The sequence below is a fragment of the Oxyura jamaicensis genome, chromosome 10, assembly GCF_011077185.1.
Source record: "Oxyura jamaicensis isolate SHBP4307 breed ruddy duck chromosome 10, BPBGC_Ojam_1.0, whole genome shotgun sequence".
Classification (NCBI taxonomy): Eukaryota; Metazoa; Chordata; class Aves; order Anseriformes; family Anatidae; genus Oxyura; species Oxyura jamaicensis.
Genome location: NC_048902.1, coordinates 21,157,714 through 21,178,188, shown reverse-complemented (window position 1 = coordinate 21,178,188; position 20,475 = coordinate 21,157,714). Strand labels below are relative to the sequence as shown.

At 47.1% G+C, this 20,475-nt stretch overlaps 1 protein-coding gene across 1 annotated transcript in view; it reads left to right on the top strand.

Annotated features, from left to right (window-relative positions):
- CTDSPL2 (CTD small phosphatase like 2) overlaps window positions 1–20,475 on the top strand; it is a 42,596-nt gene that overhangs the window by 658 nt on the left and 21,463 nt on the right. Inside the window, exon 2 of the mRNA XM_035335751.1 lies at window positions 16,640–16,850. Within this exon, the coding sequence (XP_035191642.1) occupies window positions 16,659–16,850 (192 nt within the window). The 5' untranslated portion in view covers window positions 16,640–16,658. The remainder of the gene's footprint in view (window positions 1–16,639; window positions 16,851–20,475) is intronic.

Genomic DNA, 20,475 nt, shown 5'->3' with positions numbered 1-20,475 from the left:
CGGTCGGGGGGCGGCTGTCAGCCCCGCGCCGCGCCCCCTCGCCCCTTCCAGGCCGAGGCCTGCGGGGTGCCCGCCCCGCCCGGCCGCCGCGGGGCTCGTCCCGGGCTCGTCCCGGGCTCCCGGCGGTAACTCGGGGCTCCGGGGGCGGCGTGCCGCGTGCCGCCCCCCGCTCGGGTCGTGGCGCTGGGGGCCGGTGGCGGTGTCCCCCCGGTGCGTCCCGTCCCGTCCCGGGGCTGCCCGGCCCGGCCGTTGTCGTCGCGCTCGCTGCGAGCCCGTTGTTCCCAGCCCTCCTCCTGCGCGTGGGGCGCTTCCAGAAGTGGTTCTGAGGGGGTGTTACGGACCCGGCCGCTCGCGATAAGTTTCCGCCGTTACCGTACCGTGGTCCGCAAGGATCTTTGCGTGTAGCTAGGACTCTGTCGCCTTGGGCGAGTCGCAGCCTCTTTTGCCGCTTCTCCATCGGTAAAATGTGGATAATAATACCTCAGAGAGTTGTTACAAGAAGTAGTTAATGTTTGTAGAGGGCTTAAAAGACCTAAGTGTTATTAATTAAGCCCCATGACACATTAAGGTAAGAGTTAGTGAATCAGGTTTACACACGGATGAACCGAGGCAGGAAGAGATTATGGTTTAGCCGGAGTAACATATTGGATCTGTGACAATAACAGAAAACAAGTTGTAACTACTTCGCGCTGTAGGCACAAGTGAACAGTTCTGTGCAGCAGATACGCTTCCAAGATGATTTCCCCTCCCTCCGTTCCCCCACCACCGCCCCACACGGGAGCTTTTCTGCCTCAGTTTCGCCTGTGTGACTTCCAGTTGAGTGGATAGCTCCAAGGACACTTGTGGCTTGCCCACTTAAAAGTGTTTCAGCAGTTTTCGTAACAAGATATATGTTCTAGGATGCGAGCCAAATCCAGGCTTGAATTCCATAAAACATTCTCCACTTTTCCCCTGAAAACATTGTGCGGAACTTAGTTAAGACTTGATCCTGTTCCAGTCAGCGGAGTATGCGCTGAAGCCGACATTCCTGTTTCATCTGAGAAAGTTCCTTCGTTAAAGAAAAAAATCTGCTGTCATTCTGTCCCGCAGATTTAACGTTAGATCACTTTCTTCTAGCGATGTAAACATTCCACATATGCTGGAGCTGCACATGCATTTTCATAACTTAAAGGTAATTTTCCATCTCCAGACTTCCACCGCGAGCGTTGGTAACTTCCTTCCCCGGTGTTGATTCCCCGGCAGGCTGACGTGACGCTGCTGCAGGCTGAATAGCATCAAGTGATTAAAAGTACCAGCAAATCCAAGAGGAAAGTTAGCCTCCATCTTACAGAGTTTTTCCATACTCTATTGGCATTTGTTGTCTTTGATCACTTGTAATGCTAGTGAGGTTGACACCAGCAAAAACACTATTTCCAGAAGCCTAACGATCACTTCTTCCTCGTCTGGCAGTTTTCTATGCAAATATCTCATTCCCGTGGAAGAAACTTTTTCATGGGTGTAAGTGGAGTACTAGCTCGGAGTTCCTGCGCATTTTTGTTAGGAGCTAATACTGGAAGTCAAAGTATTTTGGCAAGAGCTCTCAAGAGAAGGCAAAACAGCATGCATCGAGTAGGATTGGAATTTGGCAGAAATTTAAAATTAATGTGCGTTTCTAGACATCTGTATTCTCTGACAGAAGCTCGAGACTTGTTGTCCTTTAGAAGGGGTAACTGGAGTTCCAGAACGTCTTCAGGATGGATTCAAGTTCGCAACTAAAGGGCTGGTCTCGGTGTAGCTGTTTAACTCTGAAGCTGCCTTTTCCAGTGTCTGGGGTCACGGCTCTTCCCTACTCAAACCCTGTACAACTTCTTACCCCTCCGTGTGTTTTCAGCCTGGTCTCCCTAGCGGAGTCAGGTCCTAGGGACCGCAGCTTTTGGACCTTGCTAGCGTCAGCCCAGGAGTACCCCACAGCCACAGGCTGCCCCCCACATATTCCCCCCCAACTCCATCCTTATTTCCCACTTTCTCAGGTGCATTCCTCTGAACAATCCTCTCAACAGTTCTCCTTTCCCTTCTTATTCATCACCCTGAGCGGGTCAGATATGATGCTTCTTGCTCTTACTAGCCCAGGAAGTAAAGGACCAAGTCTGAACAAAATTCTTCCCTTTTGCTAGCAGCTGTTGTTACCGCTGCAGCGTTGGCACCGATCTCTCGTAAATTTTTAGCGGAAGATGGTTTTCATCTATTGTATGCGAAGAGCTCATGTGATGTTTATCCATCCCAGTTAGGTCTTCAGAACAAGCAAAACGTGCATCATAAGCGCGGAGTCGATTAATCAAATTCATGACGACTTACCGTTTTTAGGGGCAGAGTGTTTGAATCATGCTGCTCTGATCCTGCAAAGGAGCAGCCAGCTCCTTACAAGCTGGTTTAAAAGGAGCAGCCATCTAATTCACGTAGGTTTTGGCAGGGTCAGCCTGCCGGAGTGCTTTAACCACCGGTTAAGTTGCTCGAGTGCGGTGTCGGTTGCAGTGCAGTGCATCGCCTCTGCCTGCTCGGAGGAGAACTCCGCACACAGCTACTTGTCAGCGCGTCAGCCTAACGTGCTGTTTACATGGTGAGTTGCCTAGATAGCGATTATTTATTATTTTAGAAAAATATTTTGCATTCATAGATGAAGACACATTCAGTAACACTTGAAAAATTAACTATGAAAGCGTCCACATCTACAGCAATCAGAGGCTGGGTGGTAGTTTCCCAGTTGGCAGCCTTAACTTTTTCTAAATAGATTACTTCCTCATCAGATCAGTTCCAATAATTACTTTGATTAAAGTCCTCTTAGCTATGGAAAATAAGAAGTTTTTTCATCTTACCTCATGATCCCGGGAAACGCTTGTCAGGACAGTGTGGGGAAGGAACGCACTGAGCTGAGTATCTTGAAAGCTAAAGTTTATTTGCAGCTCTGCTGGGCACGTGCTCCAACACATGCCTTTTGTTGCCTCAGTTTCCCTCCCTGCTGCTTTAGTATTTAGGGTGCTGGGACCCGCGGGCAGCCCGATGGGATGCAGGTATGCAGCTGCTGGGGGCAGAATTAACACGGCAGCCGCATCGATGCTGTAGGGTGACAAAAGGACACAGCTCCCCACAGGGAGAGCTTTATGGGAGTTGAGCCCCTTCTGCTGGGTTTTATGCATCGAGCTGACGCCTCCCTAACGGCAGCGCTGGGAAGCCGCTCGTCTGTTACGTCAGGCCTAAGGAGGGTCCTCTGTCCGCCGAGTGGTGTGATGCTGAAGGCGCTTGTAAGAGCCGGCAGGAACTGGAGGTGTCCCTAGTAGTCCAGACACCCTTCTGAATCCAGAAGTTGTGTTTGGTGGGTGAGGAACCGAGTTAGAAGGCACAGAACACTTCATAGTTTTGGTGTAACTTCAAGGAAAGCATTATGGTGAAAATAGCTTTAACAGGAGCTGCCAGCTCCAGAGCACCTGGAAAGTAAGCTCCGTGTACTTAAAGCAGCACAGTGCTGAAGTGGATATCCTGCCATTTGTTGCCAGCATACAAGGTGTGAGGAGCAGCAAAAAACACACAACTGAGCCATTTGGATTGGGCTTTACCTGTATGTGCAAACACGTGCGGTGGCAGCACAGCAGGCACGGCGTTATCGGCACAGTGAGGCTAAGAGAGAGGCTGCAGGGCACGTGAGCGTTCTGGAAGCCTCACGTGAGAGAAGAGGGACCTGCCCTTATTGAGGGTTCGTTTAAGAATAGGTGATTTCAGTTAGTGAATTAACGGAACTGGCATCAAATCAGAGCGGTTGTCCTCAGCAGTTTAGCTCTAGCTGTACTGATTCAGTCTAAATCACAACTCGGTTTACTTTAGGCCATTCTAAATTATGATTGCTTTGATTCATCCTGTATTTTAGGAGGTGCTAATTAGAGGCAGGTAGGTAATTCAATCTAAGGATTAGACTATACCACAAGGACTTCCCTGGCGCGGCGATAGCAGCCTCGTTAGTGGTAAAACCCCTGCACAAAGGGGTTCCCTGTGCCAGCACGAGTCGCACTGCGCTCGCCGTGCTTTAGCTGGATTTGATGACACCAGATGAGTATTTCCCCCCTGCTCTCACATTTCCGACAGCCTCACCGCCCTGGCAGACTTTCGGGTTAGGCACCACCAGCGCGGATTCCCTTGGCTTGAGGGGCACGCAGCGCCTCCTGCCCGGCCGCAGTGCTGCCCCGTGGGATCCTGCCTCGTCCACCACCGCTTCCCCTTCTGTAGCGTGCCTCTCGGGGCGCGTGTTTTTGAAGTATTTGCTATTTCAGGAAGGAGTGGGCTGACTCGAGGCGGCAGAGCTGCGTTCTGTGTTTTCCTTTGCCTTCTCTGTGTTCCCCAAGCCCTTCTCGCACAGGGTAACCCAGCGTCTGTCCCCGCTTTCCAGGACCCTCTCGTTTCCCGGGGGAGCTCATCCAGGTACGGCAGCCCAGGGCCTGGGGGGCTGCTGCCTGTCCGGGGTGGGCCTGGCGGTGTTAATGAGGGTCTGCTGGATTTGGAGATAGGGTGAGAAGGCTAAGTGCTGGTAGCAGTTACACGGGCAGCACTTAGCCCTGCTTCTGTCTTTGCCAAAGTATCCCTGAAGTGTTCAGGTTTGTCTTCTGAGGACAAAAAGTCCACAAGAAGGAGGTAATTTATAAATGGTGGAGGTACCGAGCAGGACTTTAGGGGTACTTGCAGGCTTTGTGTGTGCTGGATTTAAATACGGGACATTTGATTGAGCTACCTACCCAGATTGCTTGACACCTTCTTAAACCCTTGTCAAGTCCAAGCAGTTGTAATTAAATCAATTTAAGGACGGCTGGAAGAGCTTGTTTTGCTTATCAAGGCAGAACCTATGGATATTAAAGAAGAAAACAAGCAAGGTAGTGGAATCGCGAACCTTTTAATTTTTGTGTTCTTAAAAATAGAGATTGTGAAGACTCGAGTGTAGCTGAAGTGATATCCTTAACCAACTGCCATCACTCTATGTGCAGCTCCTTACTGCTGTGATGCCCAGCGGCCAGAAAGTTTGGGAGCGCTCTTAAGAAAAGGTCCTGGAGAGCTCAGCTGGAGAAATGAGCTGTGTAGGTATGGTTTCGGGTGAAGAGGTGCCACGCTTAATTGGTGTGCTTAATTATCCTGTTGGATTTATTTGAAGATAATTTGCTGGTGGTAGTAGATTGGTTTGTTATATATCTGGAAAATGTTTGATAATGTTCGCTCTCAAAGATTAATAGTTAATATAAAAACGTCCTGAGGCAATTAGCGTAGCAGGGTTCCAACCCATAACGTGGTTCAAGAGCAGCAGGTAAACATTTGTCATCAGTGATCCGTGCTTTCAAAGTTAAAAAGTTATTTCACGAAGATTGCTCTCTGCTCTTTCTCCTCTCTATGTATTTTCTGTTCCCCTTTTTCTGCGTTTTGGGTGCTGTGAGGTTAGAGAGCTGTGCGCACCCTCCCGCACGCTCTGCACTTTGGTGCTGGCAGCTCGGGCAGCTCTGTGCCGGCATTTGCAGGCAGAGGGTATTTTGTCAGAATTTCTGGGGTACGGGGCTTTCTTTGAGGGTTTAGTTTTATTTTTAAAATAGAGTGCCCGTGCTGATAAACCCGCTGCCGCTGTTTCAGCTTACTCACGTTGTCAGTCTGCAGCCGTGCAGTCAGCCAGCGTGGAGCAGCAGCAACAGACCTCTAGAGTGAATTTGTTGATGCTGCGCGCTTGGTGCCCAGGTGTCCGTGGAACAGGGGACAAATCTGAAGCAGGAAGTCTGTAAAAGGACAAGGGTGAGAGCCTTCAGCGAGCCATCACGGAATAGAAGCACAGGGAGTAAAATCTGGTCGAAGGTTTGTGAGCGGCTGGCAGGTGCCTTTTCTTTTCACCCCGTGTCTGGGCTCCGTAGCCTGGCTCCACGCCTTTTCCCGTGGATACACCGATGCTGTTCAGCTGCTCCTGTGCAAAGGCTGCCGAGATAACTCACAACAGGTGGTGGTTTAAACTCATCTGGCTAGTCTTGCTTATCCTCTGTGTTCAAAGAGAGTTTAAGAAGCTAAATTCTGTTTTATAAAATATGAGTGGTAAGGATGAAGAGAAGCCTATATCAGCGTTCTTAGTGCACTGTAGTGTTCAGGGACAAAAGATGCTGACCATTTGCACGAACAGTGTGCCTGCTTTTTTAACACACGTATTCTTTATTTCTGAGTTTTGGTGCCACACCGTAAGTGCAACAAACGAGGATTCTTCTTGAGAAGGGTAATCACAAGCACAAGCACGGATCATCCAGCTGGTTGGTTGTTGTTACTTGAACAGCAGGATGAATAAGGTCTGTTTTCCTGTAGCCATGCATCCTTTGGAGCCTTGCAGCTCCTGTAGCACTTCCAGACCCTGCACCCCCAGCGTTCAAGCGTCCGCAGCGCTCCCTGTGCGGCAGGGTTTGCGGAGTCCCTGCTGACCCTTTTGGTCAGAGGCAAGGCTGTGTCTGTGCGGCCAGGACGGACGGGGGTAAGGGCTGGGCTGCGGCTCGCTTTCACTCACTGCTAGAAGGGTCTGGCCTGCCTTACCTACAGAGCTTCAGATGTTCAGAAGACTTGTAGGAACTTGGTCTGTCTGAAGTTCCTCCCCCTCTGTCAAATCAGGCTGAGGGTGATGAGGGGGTCACCGGGGAGGACTGACGGACACGCAGTTGGATAAGCCTCATTTTCCCTGGAAAGCAGGCTGTAAAAAAATCTACAAGCATGTTAGAAAAAGCTTCCCGGCGTTTGTGCTACAGAATGCAGCCCTTCAGAGAGGACAAAAAGCAAATGAAACCCTGACATCAAACACTGGTGCTTTAAAAATTTGCAACCGAATGGTCTGTGTTCCAGTAACCGGCCATAAAATAAAAGGGTGATTTTAAACCCTAACCTGGGGTACTCGAGGTGGGCCAGGATGGGTCCTGGGTCTTGTGAGCAAGCGGAGCGACACCAGTCGCATCTTCCCAGTTCAGCTCCGTTCCCCAGAACAGGGTGACCTCCCTGTTGGGCACAGCCTTGCCTGCGCCCTGCTCTGAGCTGCTCCGAGCACCTCCGGGCAGTGCGGTGCGTTGGCACCCTCCGTGGCTGTGGCAGGGCACACAGCTAAGCAGCAGTGTGCTTTGTGGTTGTAGGTGGGTGACCGTGGAGCGCTGCTTTAACCCCGCGTAACCTCAGGACTTGCTGGTTTACTGCCGTGGCTGTCCTTTCCCCTGCCGGGAGCCGTACGTTTGTATTCCACCCCCTGTTCGTGCGATTCCACGTCGAAGCCTTTCAGTTTAGCAAGCCGGCCTCAAAATTCGGCTAAAGGGAGGGTTTGCTGAGTGCCAGCACTGCCCCAGGGAGGGTGCAGGAGTGTGACAGCGAGGAGATCAGCTTTGGCTGTCGTGGAGCCTCAGCAAAGCCTGGCACGCGGGTGGGAGCAAGCTGTGCCGGCAGAAGGGAGGCTGCGGCTCCCTGCACCGGCTGCTCCGCAAAAACTTTGGGCTGAAAACTGCCCGCTGAAGGGCTACGGGTGGCGGGGGATGAGCAGCCCAAGCAACATCACCCCTTCCTTCGCCTGGCCTTGCTGCAGGAGGGAATGGCCCCGAGCCACGGCCTGCCTGTTCTCCTCACCCCCCTTTGGTCGTAATGCACAGCGAAAAAGTACCTGTGAGCTGGAAGGGACGCGGAGGGATGAGGTATGAAACGAGGAAGTTTGCCTTTTGTTTTCATTAAAACATTTATAAATAGCGCGAATATTCGTCCATGGGTTTGCTAAGTTGTTTCTTCAGGTGAGAAGTAGCATGCGCTTTGTTATAAATACAGAAGGCACATGTTAATTTACGTCCAGTTTGGTATTAAGTTTGGTCTCCTCAATGTCTGGAAATTCTCCCAAATTCTGCTCCGTAACCGCTCTGTAATACCGTGAACCAGCCAGTGCCCAGAAGGGAGGCATTGCTCGGGAGGGGGACGGGGACACCTCTTCCTCCGCTGGGTTCCGACAAGGGGCTGGATTTGAGAAAGATCCAACAGCCGTTTAAGCTCAGAGTTGATACCGGCACTTTTTGCAGATTTCTCTCTTTCAAAATGCACAGATGCGGATTTCTGGAAGAAGGGGGGAGATTAGCAGACCTAGGTGCCTCTCCTCGCTCAGCTTTCCGAGTGCAGCGCATGAATCCGCGCCCTGCGTTACAGATGTGCAGCGTCCCTTCTCTCCGAGTCTCGAGCTGCCGGGCATCCTGAAACGTTAGCTGATTTTGCATGTTTATTCTTCAGAAGGCGAGCCGGTACCGTACGGAATCCCCGAGCAGCCCTAGCGGCTCTGCAGCTCCTGCCTTTTGTTTGAACACAAACTTTGCTGAGTGAGGCGCTGGGCAGACAGGGTCCTCTCCCTCAGCGGAGCAGGTCTCTGCAGAGCCGTCCCTGCTACTTTGCAGCCCTGAAGTTGTTATTTCATTACCTCTCATGCATTTTAAAGTGGCAGAGATCCGTTAGACCAAGAGGGAGGTAATTAGGTTGTGAAATAAATGAGTGAGCTTCGGGGGAGAACCAACGAAGAATGGGAACGTTACAGTGTGCTCGAAGATCAATCCTTGCTTACAGAACTTCTGTCGTTGTGCTAAATTGTGGTTGTTATGCTTTGCGATATCGGCGCGATGTTCAGAAACCTCATTGAACTTCCCACTGAACAGCCAATGTTTGTTCTCTTGTGGATTTTTCACCCAGAACAAAATAGGAAAAAAAAAAAAAGAAAGAAAATAAAATGTAAAATGCCTTATTGTCGCGGGGTCGGAGGTCCCTGAAACTGATCTCGAGAAGGTTTGTGGGAGTGAATGAGATTCCAGCTCCTGATGTCGCTGTTTGTTTTTAAAGTTAAACAGAATGTCACTCGAGACTCCGTAACGCTCTGATTTTCCTATTGATTTTAATCCAGGTACAGGTATAAACGAGCAAATGAATCTGACTGGTTGAGATGTGTAAGAATAAGGTTCTCCGTTTAGGAATAGGGCAGTGGGCTATGAAAAATCGGATTTAAACGTTTATGTAATGGAGAACGTTTAGTTTTGGATCTGGATGGGCAGTAACTGGTCAACAAAACGTGATCCTGATGGCATTTTCCCCCTTTGTAACAATGCTGGGGGAGTTTCTGTTTTATTTATTTTTACATCAGGAAAGCCAAGTGCAAAAAGAGCATAATAGCAGCTCCTGCGAGGTAGAGAGCAGGATTTAAACTATTTGGAAAGGTTTTGAATTTATAGTGCAGCAAGGAAGATGTTTTCCAGGGAAATAAGAATCATATTATTTAAGGAGTTTTTATCCCACAATACAAGAGTCTGAAACAGCCTGCTGTTTTTTAGGCCAAAGGAGCAGCCAAAAACTTTAGCTAGCCTATTAAAAGATAGCAAGCTGACCAAGTCCCAGGGAATACGTGATTGCGGTGCTGATCCCACAGAAAGATAAGGGGAAGCAGAGCAAGTTTAGGTTTTCAGGTGAAGTTAACCAAATTCATCTCTGTAGACCTTGCAAAAACTCTTAGCCTCTCGTAACAAAGGCGGGAGCTACTCCGTGGCTTCCGCAGTCTGACACGGACTTGCTTAGGCTTATTACTCTGGACTTGGCAGGGTTTGCTCGTCTGTTGTTTCTTCCTTTTTTTTTTTTTTAATTAAGAAATCCAACTAATATGAATAAGGTGAATGATAAAAAAATAAAAAGTAACCCATGAAGATTTTTTTGGGGTCAGAGCTTATCGCAACATCCTGGCAGGTCTGCTCAGGAAGTGTTCAGCGCCCTGTCCGTACCAGGGGCTGGAACAAGGGGGAGACGATTCCAAAAATAGTCTCCGTGTGAGCCTGGCAGCGTGGATTAAATGTCTAGGGAGCCTGACTTGTCCAAAGACAGCTGCTCCGTTCCCGAACCTCAACGGGAACAGTGCTGGTTCTGGTGGGATCTGTTTGCCACGTGTGTAACACCCAAGTGCTGCAAACTTTTATTTCAGAACATCTCAGCTGCTGGTGAGCTCCGCAGTACCTGAAGGCGGCTGATGTGAAGTTCCTGTCTTGGCAGCATCGGAGATGACAAGTAAAACCTTGCTGCTGCAGCAGGTCTTGGGCTCCGTTCTGAGATTAGCTGCTCTACGCTTAGCCCAGCTCTCCATTTTTCTTTGTTGGTTGGGAGTCTGACCCCAACTGAAAAGACTGAATTAATTACGAGCGTGTACCCTCAGTCACAAAGAGAAAAATATCTTGGCCAGGAGGGAATAAACTTTGAGTTCCAAATGCACATAGGATAATCAAAAAGCCTCGCTAGCAGAGCAATGGCAAAACAATGGTGCCTGGAAGTATGATTGCTACGGCAGAAAAATAAAGTAACAGAACGTTTATTTTCTGTTAGGGCCAGTTACGAAAAGCCTTCCTCATCTTGTTTGGCAAAATCTTTGTAAGAAAACTTTTCTCCTAGGGGAGGCGCTTCTGCCCTGGGAGAGCAGAGCTCCCTGCATGAGCCCCAGGCGGACGTACTGGGGGATCACGGCTACAGCAAGGGGACTGAAACCCGGGGACTGCGAGCGTGGTGTGCAGAATGAAACGCCTTCGTCACCTGAGGTGCAGCGGAGGAGTAGAGGGGGGTCGGAGAACAGGGAAGACTGAGGGGCACTACCTGCACTGCGCCTTTGCTAGCTGTAATTGCTAACTGTGGTCTTGGTGGAAATTGTGGTTTCTTTGCGCGTTGATCCAGATTTCGTAGCCACGCACCAACGTTTGGGTAGTACGTACTGCGTGCGTTGCTGGGTTTGTAGATCCGTCCTCTTACTTTGCTCCCACCTGCACTGTCCTGGCACCATCCGGTTGTCTTCAGCCGCGGCTTCCTAGCTGGTGGCCGTCGCTCCAGGAGGCGGCGGTGGAAAAACGCTTGAAGACTTGTGAAGAGTGACAAGCAGTACAGGATGTTGTGAAATACGAAGTACATCAGCTGGAACACGATGAAATCGCTGTGATTTCCTAGGGAAGGAGGGTAAGTCGGTTCAAGAAAGGCCAGGAGTTACTGAGGGGGGAAAAGTCTCAACACCTCTGAGCTAACAAAGAGCATTTCCTTGAGGTTTGTAAAGCGCTCTGGGGCCTGTCTGGATGAAGGACTCTAAGTCGTTCTGCTCGACTTTGCTGCGAGTCCAGGCAGGTGTGCACGACACGCGGGGTGTCCTTTGTCCCGTTTCTCGCGCACGGGCTGCGTGCCTCCTCTGCTTCCCTGCTTCCCTACCCTGGTGGCTCAGGCGGCTCTGTGGGCTGCCGGAGGATCCTGGATCTTGCGTTGCTGAAGAGTGGCACTAGTCCCACGTGAGTGGACCTCGGCCAGCTCAGTGAACACATCTTCTCCTTGGGATCGTTCTTCTTGAACCTTGGGTGGCATCACAGTGACGAAGCGTGCGGATGAAACACAGCTGGAGTTGGACGTTTAAAAGGCAGTTGGAGAAAAAGTTGTTCTGGGTTCCTTTCCATGGACCTGCCTGCTGTGCTCCAGCTTGTGTGTCCAAAGTACGTGAACGAAACGAAGACGTTTGCTCAGCAGAGAGCTCTGGGAGCCAGGCTGGGAATCCGCCGCTCTCGGTGGTGGCAGCTCAGCGGGCTTGCCGAGTGCCAAATTAAACAGAGGAATTGTTCAACGCTGTAATTTTGAATTTTGCTGTCAGGTGTATCTTCCTATTGTTGATTGCTATTGTTCTTTTACCGTCTCAAACCTCTTCCTGTATCAAAAAACCTTAAACCCTGTAATTACATGTGCCGTACCTAATTTTCTTTCAATAGTTTTGGGGAAAAATAGATAAAACCATAGTACCACGTGCGGTGGGAAAGTAAGTCATCCGCACCTGAAGAAGTCTTGGAGCTGCGCTGTTCCTTAGGTCCGTGAGTCGTCCGCAGGAATTTCTTCCTGTAGGTGTGCGGTGCCTGCGCGTGGAGCAACGCCGTGCGTGCCCAGCGAGCCCGGCAGCTGCAGGACACGGAGCGTGTGTGGCTGCAGCACCTCCGGCTGCTGCTCCCAGCAGCTCCTTCGTTACCTTCCTGTCCCACCAATTGTTTGGTGAGAGTTCCATTTTGTGCCTCTTTGCCATGCACTTCTCGTTTGAAGTATATGCATTTTTCTTTCTCTCTTTCCCCCCCCCGCCCCCCCACTTTCTTTTCTGTTTTGTTTTAATAGATGGGGAAGGAATTCTGGCAGGAAGGGGTCTGGGAAGGGTTTAAACCTTTCCCAGACATGCATGTAATGCAGAAAAACATCTTGACCTGTTAAACGTTCAGCATACTTGCTGTGGACAGGCTTCCTTGGTCAGGTCCACGTTAGGGTAATACTTCGGAGCCAGCTGCTACGATGTGAAGGAGTCGCGCTGTTGCTCGGGGAGGATTTTGCGCTGCAGGCTCCTGCAAGGTGAAGTGCTGAAGGGCAGCGGTTCGTTAGGGCTGCTGAGCGCGGTCCCCCCGGCACAGAGCTCCCGGGTCTCCTGGCTCCGCCGCACAGACACCCGCGGTGACATGAGGCGTTGTCACCCCGCGTCACTCAGCCCGGCCCTGGCTGGCCGGCACGCCGGGGGGACAGGCGAGTCCTACGTGGCTGAGGAAGGAAATTCACGGACATGTTTGGGCTTGATTTGTTTTGACTGAGGGAGCGTGCAGAGTGGCGTGGTTTGGTTTGTGCTCGTTTCAGAAAAGAAACCCAAAATTAAAGTAAAAACTGCGCGCTGCCAAACGCATCGCGCGCTGGGAGAGCAAACTTCTGGCGCTGCGGGGATTGTAGGTAACCTGCTGAGCCCAGCAGAGATATTTATAACCTGAGCCCTGATACCCAGGATGTGAAGTGAGCCAAAGAACTCTCTGGCAATAGCGTACGGATGAGTTGAATGGTTTCTTGCTGGATAAATGCATGCCCAAATTGTCAGACGTTGAATTGGCTCAGGTTTTGTCTGCCTGATATTTGTTTCAGCTCTAGAAAAATCAGGCAACTTACGGAGTAGCACCGCGTAAGCAGTATTTTCATTTCCAGGCTGGAGATCGACTAATGTCGGTCTGCCGTCAGTGCTTCACAATTATTTCTCTAATTCCTTTTAGACATTTGCTTTTAGTGTAGCCGTGTGTAGTTCCTAGCCGTGAAGCAGCAGGCATCTTAGGTTTCTCACCAAAGTATTTTAGGGCTGCTGTCGTACAGTCACATGGCAGGAAGTGTGCCGGTTCTCCAAAATGTGTCAGTAACATGTTAATAAACGTGCGTTACACCTCTGAATGTAGTACATTTCAGTGTATTTGGGTGTTCAAAGATTCGTTTTGTCTCCGAGCAGTACAGAAGAGCCTTGAGAGCAGCTGCCCTCAGGCCCCAACGCAGGTGTTTAGGTGGGCAGAAGTCGGGGTGCCCTCCCGTCGTGCCGGAGGAGGGCAGGGGCCGATGTGAGCCCCTGGAGTGGTGCTGACAGTGTGCGCAGCGCTGCCTGCTTGGTGCATGCTGCCTACCTGCGCTGTGTTGCTCTGTGTGCTCGGGGCACGGAGCCGCCAGCCTCCCGGCCTCGTGCCACCCGTGGTGGCTCTGCAGCTCTGTTCTGCTTTCCAGAATACCCGTGCTCAGGAGCCTGCGCGGCGTCTGGCTGCGTCGCTCCAGGGATGTGCTGGTCTGCTCTGTAGCGTTGCTCTGATGCCCATTGGTTCCCTTTATAAACCAATTAAACTTTTTAAAAATGGAGTCAAATATATATTTTTTTCTCTCGGCTTGGAGAGCTAGCCTGGCCTCCGAGGAGGCAGACAACTCTGGAAGTGGTGTGGGGAAGAAATGAGGAGGGAGCAGGGGCGAGCCCCTGGGTTCCCTCCTGTCATCCTACCATACCCGACTTTAAAGCACCTTTGAGAAGCTTGCTCTGATCCTTACATCTCTTGCACCTCTCTTCCAACATCTTTCAGGTTTTACTCCCCGTTGAGCCCTTTGCCACCACTTCTCAGCGTGAGCATGGTTCCCATTCCCGAGGGACCACGGTGGTGTAAGCTGCCCCACTGCTCCAGGCCTGCGCCTGGCTCCCAGGGCTTCCTGGCAGGACGGGCTGCACACAAAAGCCCCGAGGAATGCAAGAAAGGGATGGTTAATCCTTCTCGGTGGCGTAGGGCTGTCTGCCTGGCGTGTAGGAGATGTGAAGGACTCCGGCGCGCTGGGGTTTTGGACCCGTTTGAAACCTCCCGGAGCTGGGGCGGTTGGGTGTCTGACCCCGCTGGCTGCGCTCCTCCGCTCGCTTCTCCGTCCTAGGGGAGGCTGTCTGGGATCTGATCTCTTTCCTTGGACCATACAGACTGAAGAATTTCAGAGGGTTATAACTTAAGCAAATTAGAGGAAAGAGCAAAAAATAAATAATTCCCTAAGCAGGTTGGTAATGCAGCAAATGCAATTCCCTTCTCAACGCATGGAAGGGCTCGGGCTCCTCGGGGAGCTCTGAGAACATTTCCAACACGGCAAAACGGCGTTGTTCTTCTCTAACTTCGTTCCAACAAATTGCTAACTATTTAGCTTGAAATATTGATATATTTAAGCTATTTGGTTTAAAAGTTTAATGGCCATTTTCTGTCTTGGGCTTTATTTCCTATAGAGCTGTGAATTCCTCCTCCCACGTACAAGAACACTGAGAAACCTTAACTCAGGTGTTCTTTTTTCAGCCACCTGTGATAAAACGATTTTGTTAACAGAACTTAATCACTTAATCAACAAGAAGTTGACTAAAAATAACATTTTCCTGAATATTTCCAGAGTAAAAATACATTGTATGTTTTAAGGTATCTTTGGATCATTCTGTCTATTGATGTTTGGTGATTTCTTCCATTTTATAATTAGGTCCCCCTGACTTGTGCAGAAGTGTAACGGGACCGTACGTCTGTTGAGCCGGATTCTTCCCACTGTAGTTCATACACAAAAAATTAATCTAGCAGGAATTTGTAAGAAAGAAAGGTCAAGATGCAGGTTTTGAGAACACATTTTTTTACATCCTTGCAGAAGAACGTTATTTTTATCTTTTTATTTTTCTAGTGGCACAGAGTAGGAACAGCAAACTGGATTTAGATCCTTGGGGATGCTTTTCAGTTTCCTCAACATTACTTCTTTTCTGCATGCAGTAGATTCTGTCAAACTAAATGCGAGTTTTATTGCAAATATTAATAGTGAGGGTGTACGGACTCTGAGTTGTAGTGCTTCTGTTACTAGAGGGCTCAGAATTGTCAGTGATTGATTTTTATAAATTTAGGCAAATGGTTTCTGTTTTCTTTCCTTAAACCCCACAGGGTAAGAGGTGGTGGAAAATGCTGGCCGTGATGTATGCAAAACGAAATCCCGTGTTTGTCAGCAGTTAAAGCAATTGTTGTTTGTAACTAAAGTGTGTAACTCCTGGCCATACCAATTCCATGCTACTTCTGTTTAGTCTTCTCAAGAAGATGTTGGTAGCAACGTTACTCTTTGTTAGCTGGAACACCTTCCATCTAGGATTGAGATGTACCTAACAGCTAACCAGACTGTTGCTGAACAACATCAGTATTTCTGACTGCGAATCATGTTGCCATTGCCTTTTCCTAACAAGAAAGTAGCTGTTGCTCCCTTACCCAACTTTAAAGTTCCCTCCATTCAGCAATCCAGTATGTGTTAAACGAGTTTCAGAAAACCAGGTTCTGATTCCGTGGTGAAAAGAACACCCTTTTCCTGAAAAATCAATCAATCAGTAAATTGCCTTTTGCCGTGTCTCCAGCTAGGATGTGCATTGCTCCTACCTGTATTTCTGGGCGGTACGACTCAGATGGATTTCTTGCTACTTTTCTCTGCTCCTGATCCAGCACGTGCATAATTTTCAGCACACGAGTAGTCCCATTCACATCAACCCAAGTATGAGCTTCAGACGACTGGAGAAGGCATATGCCAGAATCCAGAAAAGCAGTTACATTTATGTACAAATTTAACTCTGCCAGCAGTCCAATTGAAGGCTGGAGATAGATGCGACGCATTTTCTGAAATGGCCTTTTACTCTGCTCTAATAAATATTGCCTTTGCATGAGTCTCCCTGTGCTCTGATCGTGCTCCCAAACGCAGCTGTATTGGAGATCAATCTTAGGTTCCTTTGTTGAACCGCTATATCCTCACCCATATTTAATGCACAGTCTCATTTATGATTTCTTCTTCTGTGAGCACTTGACATGAATTTAGATTTATGCTTCATCTCAAATTTAATGCAGAGCCTTAAAATGATGTATCGTAAGGAACACGGGGCTGGAAAGCGCTGCCTAGGTCACTGAGTCTAGTCATCGGATGCTGCAGACACCAGGCACCATAAAATCCTTTCCATCTTAAAAACAGTTAGATTTTTTGTTCCCGCTGCTTGGGCCGGAGGGTTATGCAAAAACCTCATTAATCTAATGGTTATTAGATGTATTTGTGGCCAGATGATACTCACTTGTTCTTCTGCCAGTGTTATGCTTTAGCTTAAATAGCCCTTCTCTTCCATTTAAGCTTAGCCATATATGTGTGTGTGTATATGGATACAAAGCTCAGTGCATCAGAACGCTGGCAGTGTTACGTAAGTTTTTCAGTTCCTGATCTGAAGCTTAATACATTTCCTCAATGACTAAGTATGCTTGGTTTTTCCCTTTATAGCTTTACATGTGGTACACATGAAAATGAGGCTGAGAACGCGGAAGGCTTCTCAGCAATCAAATCAAATTCACACGCAACGGGCTTTGAGGGCAAAGAGGAAACATTCGGAGGTGGAAGAGAGCTTACCTGTTGGCGGAGGAAAACCACAGAAAAATGAAACTGGCTTGTTGTCTTCAATCAAAAAGTTTATTAAAGGAAGCACACCGAAGGTACAGTGTCAGTGGGTTTCTTTTTTGTTTTTTTAATTGGGTCATATTCAATTAATTTTGATTTTAAAATACTTCTATTAAGTATAAACAAAAATATGTAAATGGAAAGTTGGGGCTAAACCACTAAATCTCTTCCACCTTGATACAAAAAGAAACCTGAATTTCCTAATTTTCACTTGTTAAAACATGTCGAATGCAGGTTTTGAGGGAGAATTATACGCATGGCTTTGACAGGCTGAATGCAACCTTGCAATTGCTTCCAAAACCTCATCTTTTTCTGCAAAGAGAAAGGCCAATCAAAAAAAAAAAAGTCTTCATTCAGTCCCTGCAATGCAAATATTGATATTACGTAGCTGTAAATTTTAAAGAGTACCCAGGACGTCGTAGCACTGGGTATCAACTCTATGGTTTTAAAAAAGTGATTCAAGTTCGGAATAACTTTCTGTTTTCTGAACTAAGTGTTGAGAAGATAACTTTGTAACAAGGTGGAGTTGAAATAATTTTAATTGAAGTAACAATGTAATCTGAAATTGTCTAAAATATAATGTATAAAAATATATAATTAATCTTTAGTATGTTGACTACTTACCATAAAAGCATTGAGGTACTGACAAAGAAATACTTCAGTGAAAAGAAAATGCTTAAAACCACTTACATTTTCACTGAAGTAGGACAATTAAGCCGTTTTACATTCAGCATCTATGTGGCATGATAGTGCAACATTTTGGCTGCAAAACCTCTGCAACAACAAGCTGAAATCTAAGCAAAACGTTTTACGTAGGAATTTTAAGATAAGAGAAATACATCTGATTTATTTTTTTTCTCTCTCCAAGGTTTTGTTAACTTTCTCTCTTTCCCTCTTCTCTCTCCCATATCTTTGAATTACATTTCATTCTTTTTTTTTTTGACAGTTTTTTTAAAATATAAGATGTCCAAGTTTTTCTTCTGTTCCCTTTCATGTCCTCTCCTGTGTCTGTAGCAGGACTTGGAGTGGCTCCAGTGGCATTAGCATGGCATGATATTGATACTGCCGGGCTATCTTCCAAAGCGCTAATGACTTAACAAAGTAGTCTTGTGGCTGCCATGGAAACGTTCTAACTCTGTGAGACAGGGCATGTGTACAACTTGCATAGTAGTTTGGTGATGGGTACGATGAGATCGAAGTCACCACAGCGGTTATACGGATGTACGGCAATAAATGGCTTCATAGCTAGCGTATCTCGACAGCTCTGATGGGAGTCATAACTCATCTGATACTGTAAAGGTGGCTTATTGGAAATCGTCCTTAAACAAACGGAACCTGAAAGAACGTTATAGCTATTTAGTAAGAGAAACCAGAGCCAAACACGTGGCTGTAGGAATGTGGATGGTGAAGGGTCTGGTCTTGGAGTCTTCTCCAACTCAGAGCCCCTGTGCAAGTCAGGGCTAGTTATGGAATACAAAAGACTATTTATTATTTACCAAATGACAGGTCTGATCTTCCAGAAGAACTGATACGTGTATGCATGCAGGAAGTACCACCAATGTTTTAAAATTTTAAAATCTTAGGATCAGATACTGTAGAATTTGCCATATTAAGTTACACTAAACCCACTTGATAGGCGGGGTCCTGTGCTGTCACACATTGCATTGGCTTGGCGTTTTTGTCACTTCTCTTGGCCCCAGTTTAGGCCATTCATTGATCCATACAAGATTTCTGAAAACAAACCAAGAGTAAACAAATGGCTTATGGCAGTGTGGCATTGCCATCTTCCTTACGGCACAGTTATTGATAATAATTGGCTATTTTGAGTTGAATGAGTCATACGATCATATGATTCATATAGGTATGACATTATAAATGCATATAGCAGGTGTATTCATATAGCTGTGCAATAAGATTTCCCCTGTATAAATCAAGGAGAATTGCAAACTGGTGCCTAATTTCATCTTTAAATTCCGTTAGCAAATGGCTTGAACTCTGATCCTGTTGTTTGTGATATTGTCACACCTCTTCTTGTCTACTGATTTATGTTCATATTACGTCCGTGTTTATTATTGCTTCAGGGCTTCTTTATTGTTGGCTGTTGTTTTTTTTTTTTTTTTCTTCCAGTCTGGTCCATTGCACTCTTTCCCCCCTTTTTTGCCAAAGAATTTTTAGAAGTGGTAGAATTTTATTTTTTGTTTCAGGAAAATAAATGATTTCTGCAGTTTGGTTCGTGGCTTTTTACACGAATGCAAAACACCCAGAGGTACGAGGCTGGCCATCCTGGAGCCCAAAGTCCTTTTTCCACAGGACCGGTGCAACACGGGCAGAGCACCGTGAGCTTTCCCACACCATCGTGATAGCTCCTGTTCTGGAGAGCGAAAGTGGGTTTCTAGATTTACCGAATCCTTTGTGCCTCTGCTGATACTTTGAGACAGATTTCCTGTTTTCATTGTGTTTTCTGTAATCGCCCTGCACTTGTTCTCCATAAAGCACGCGTCATTTTTTGAAGGCCAATTTTATGCATAGCTTTTAGAAGTTAATTAATTTCTATTGTTTTTTCCCATGTTAAATTTGAATGAATGACCTAAAAGGTAAGGTGCCTTGATGTTCGTTTTATCCGTGAGCCATCTGTTTTCTCTCCCATATGATTTTATGGAATATACATTATCATTAATTGCTCGTCGTAATAATTTGATTGTTCTCACCAAGGTTGGTGGTCAAGAAGAAACTGCCAGTAGGAAGCTCTGGGGATCAGTGGTGGTCACATAGTTTGTCTTTTGATATGGCTGTCCATGCATTTCCGTGTTTGCCAGTATTTCTTTTAGGTACTGTACTCTTTGTCATGGGCCTTGAATTGATTTTTCTAAAGGATCAATTTACCTTTTTTGGAGCATGCAAACTTTTTTAAAGATGTGAAACTGCTGCTCCCAGAAAGGTAATATTGTAAGTCTAAAGTACAAATTTTAATTTATTTTAATATGCTTTGTGGCCTTTTTTTTAATACTGAATTCCATTTATTTTGCTTTGTCTCACATCTTACACTTCCGTGTACTCTATGTGGCTGTGTTTTAGACTGCCGCTTTATTAAGATGTAATAGGTGCTTTGGGACAAAAGGGGAAGAAACCTTCTTAAATATCTGTGCTACACGTACACACATGCTCAGAAAAAATACACAAAAATGATTGGTTCTTTCCCATTCATGTAACTGCCACAGAGGAGAAGAGTGATTTTCTGAAAAGTAAGAAGAATCACTGGGTTACAACCCTTGAGTATAATATTTGTAACAGCTGAGTTTTGCCAGGTACTGTCTGATATGAATTGAGTACCACCACCGGACATAATTACAAACAATTTAGCAAGCCACTTTATGTAAGGATCATGGTGGAGAATTTTATATTGGATGTTATTGTGCAGTTTACTTTCTGTATAGTTTAACAAGCAGAGAAATGAAGTTTCTCATCATTTTAGTTGTCTTGTTTCTACATTTCCTTAATGCCACAGCACTTAATTACAAATTCACTCTCCGGTAAAATAGTATTTAAAGACCGTTTTTCTACAACAGAAATTTCAAGCACAGCTTTCTTTCCCAGTACGTAGCTATTTACCTTGGGTTGTGTCAGTTTGGATGAGTTTAGAATTCCAGCTGGCCAGATACA